At 58.0% G+C, this 3,394-nt stretch overlaps 1 protein-coding gene and 1 pseudogene across 1 annotated transcript; both read right to left on the minus strand.

The window, feature by feature from the left end:
* Nucleotides 1–779: 779 nt before the first annotated feature.
* S100A12 (S100 calcium binding protein A12) lies at nt 780–2,423 on the minus strand. The gene is made up of 3 exons (XM_011381050.2): nt 2,271–2,423; nt 1,436–1,595; nt 780–993 (listed from the first exon to the last, which is right to left on the minus strand). The coding sequence occupies exons 2-3, from the start codon at nt 1,571–1,573 to the stop codon at nt 853–855; spliced, it is 279 nt and encodes a 92-aa protein (XP_011379352.1). The 5' UTR covers nt 1,574–1,595; nt 2,271–2,423; the 3' UTR covers nt 780–852.
* A 591-nt stretch (nt 2,424–3,014) lies between these two features.
* On the minus strand, nt 3,015–3,133 carry LOC111732112 (annotated as a pseudogene).
* Nucleotides 3,134–3,394: the final 261 nt, after the last annotated feature.

Below are 3,394 nucleotides of genomic sequence, written 5' to 3' on the forward strand. Positions count from 1 at the left end.
AGGCAGGACGCCCGGTCCGCAGCCTGGTCTAGTCTGAGGCCTCTGGAGAAAGACTGGCCCTCGCTGCCCCTGCCAAACACTGGTCAACTTTCACTATCCGAGTTACCCCAAAAAGTAAGCTCGGTCTTTGCTCCCGTGGAAAGTAGCCTTTGGCTATTGTGGCTGCAGCGCAGGAGCTGACTGACCAGCTACCACGATCGCCCGCTCCAAAAATGAGTGTCTTCCTGGTGAGGCTGACATCGACCGAGTGCTCGCTCAGCATGAGGTGCCGTGCCGAGTGCTTCCCATGTGCCGTTAAGATTATCACCCTCACGTCCATGGTACCTGCTCTGCCGGGAACTCTTGATCCCCAGATATCGGCAAGCCGCTCCCCTTCCTTCCTTCCTTCCTTCCTTCCTTCCTTCCTTCCTTCCTTTCGTATTTCTGCTCACGTGCCAACCCCGGTCGTCCTACCTAAATCAGCAGACCCCCAACCTTACTTCACGTCGCCTGGCATCACCTACCAGTGTCTCATAAGATACACTTTTATTCGTTTGTCTATTTATTTTCTATTCCCTCCTCCTTTCTGTCTCCCCGAGGGGACAGGAGCTTTGCGTTTTTGTGTCTCGCTCTCCCAGACGCTCGGCGAGTCTGTGAAATGAATGCCCGAGTCGTGAACGTTTAACAAGTAGGTGGTCTCAGGGGTCCACGGGGGACCCGTCAGCATGGCAGGGGTGCGTTGCGATCCAGTCTGGGGGCCATGGGCACGGAAAGATAAAAAGCGCACAGACGCTGTCAAGAACTTGTCAAGGGTACATTTATTAGCTCTCGCTCTGCTCGGGGGCCCAGCTGGGGAAAGTGCCTCGGAGCGCACTACTCTTTGTGGATGTTAACGTGGGCGGTCTTCAGCACCTGGGCCACCAGGGACGCGAACTCATTAAAGTTGACCTGCCCATCTCGATCAGCATCCAGCTCCTGGAATATCTTGTCAATGGTGGGTTGATCTTTGGTGTTCTAGGGGAGGGGGCAGCAGAGACAGAGAGCTCAGACTCTCCCCGCCCCCCTTCTCCAGGCCCCTCGTCCCTCAAGGCTCAGCGGAGGGAGGCCCAGGAATATTGATCCAGTAGCCAAAACGGCTGTTGGAGAATCAAGTGCGACGGAGCAGAAGACTGAGAGAAGCGCGGTGGAGCCGCCCTGGAGTCCCCCACGCCTCCGCCGGCCGGGCGGAGGGAGATGCTCTGTAGCAGGGAACCCGACCCCCTCCCCGCCCCGCCTGTCTCCACTGAGGCCTGAAACAGCTCCAGCCGGAGATGACAGATGACAGGGCGAGTCACTGAGAGAGAGGAATGGGGCCCGCCCAACCACAAGGGGAGAACAGCCTCGGGTGCCGGACCTGGAGCCGAACCCGCCCTCGTCCCTCCATCGCCCCGCAGGCCTGGCCAGTGCCCCCGACTACCTTGATCGTGGTGGCGAGCTCCTTTGTGATCAGCTGCTTCAGCTCCCCCTTGGAGAGGGTGTCAAAGTTTCCCACCCTGACCGAGTACTGGTGGAAGATGTTGATGATGCCCTCCAGGTATTCCTCCAGCTTGGTCATCTTCCCGGTCTGTTAACCTTCACTGCGGGGACACGAGGGAGGTCTAAGGCACCCTCCCCCACCGCGCTCGCCCCTCTTTCTGCCTCAAAGCCTGCGGGAGGGGGGACTCCCCGACGGCGGCTTTGTGACCTCTCTGCTCTGTGTCCGATCCATGGGGAACGCCTCGTTGGTGGATTGGACGGGAGAGGAAGTCTCTCTAAGGTTCAAGAGGATCAGGCTCGAGGCCAGTGTTCTGTGTCCCCATGCCTCCTGGGCAATGCGGCCCAGAGTGCGTGGCTCACTCAGGCTCGCCTGGGAAGGGGTCTGTGATTGCCCGGAAGGCCGTCCCCTGGCCACGGTTCCCCTATAAACACTCATCATCCCCCCGACCTTCACCCTCCCCGAGTCCTGAGACTAGGTCTACGTAACCCAGCGAGAGCTGGTCTCCTTGGGTCGAAAATGCAGCCGGCCCTTCGCGTCGTAAGGTGCGTGAGTGTCTAATCACTACGTTGTACGCCTGAAGCTAATTTAATATTGTGTGTCAACTGTAATCGAAAATTAAAATTGAAAATGTTTAAATGCAGTCAGCCCAGAGGAGTCCCAACAAGCTGAGGGTTGTGGCTTCCAGCAGCCTGCACCGGGGCCACCTACAGCCAGCACCCTGGGTCCCCCCCGCCCCCCCCCCCCCCACGGGCTCGGCTGGAGAAGGGACGCCTACCTGCAATGCACAGGTGTGGAGCTGTAGCAAGAAGTCAGCACTGGTGCCGGCCCCGGGCCCAGGAGGCTTTTATTAGGCGCTCCCGCCTTCGCCGAGTGAGGAAACCCTGATTCACCGTCTGAGGCAATCTCCGGACGGCGCTCTGTTCCGCAAAAGCAGCTCCAGCCCTGTGGCTTCGGCTGCAACCGCGGGCGCTGAGGTTGCACCCATCGACCCCACTCAACCCCAGCCGCCCCCACCCACGCACGGCCCGGGCGGGGACCAGCCTGCAGGTCCAGCTCCGGCCCCTGCTTCCTAATCCAGGGCTAGAGGGACAGGGCCACTGCCTGGGTGGCTCTGCCTGGAATGAAGGGCAGGGAGAGGCGCTTGCAGCGCGTCTGTCACAGCAAAGATAATTATGGCAAAACCGCCAAGGTGAACGAACACGTAAGCCTGGGACAGGTGTGAAACCAGGGAAATCTGAACAAAGTGTGAGACTTAGTTAATAATCGGGCACCGAGAGTGGTTCCTGAATTGCGACGCGTGTCCCTCGCCAGCCTGAGGTGTTCCTAATACGGGAACCGCATCCAGGAACCTCCCATGTTATCTCGATTTTTCTCTAATTTGAAAACCGTTCTGAAAAATAAAGCACGCGTTTTTTTTGTGTGTTTGTTTTTTCCGGCGAGGCGACCCTTGGTCGACCTCACAGATTGCAAGGACCTTGTCATCTTATAATCCCTTATTTCATTTATTTATTTATTTTTACGCCAACAGCACCTGGTCTTCCTCGGTGGTCTCCCATCCAAGTCCTGACCAGGCCCGACCCTGCTGAGCTTCCGAGATCAGACGGGATCCGGCGTGCTCGGGGTGGCACGGCCGTAGACGAAGTACGTGTTTTTAAAACCGAGCGTGCCCTGGGCACTCGCAGCGTGCCGGACGCTGCTCTGCATGCCCCTCGCCTGGGTCTCCGGCCGGCCCCACAGGCGACAGGCCGTCCGGCAGGGGAAGGGAGGGGTCCGGACAGAAGCATAATTTTTAGACGTAGACAATCTTCTCTGGGGCCCTGATATATTTCTCCCGGCTTTTTCTCAGATGCAGTCAATTCTTGACAGATCTTTTTAAAAATTCTTTTATCTTTGAACCTC

This window comes from Pteropus vampyrus, unplaced genomic scaffold (assembly GCF_000151845.1).
Source record: "Pteropus vampyrus isolate Shadow unplaced genomic scaffold, Pvam_2.0 Scaffold426, whole genome shotgun sequence".
Lineage (NCBI taxonomy): Eukaryota > Metazoa > Chordata > Mammalia > Chiroptera > Pteropodidae > Pteropus > Pteropus vampyrus.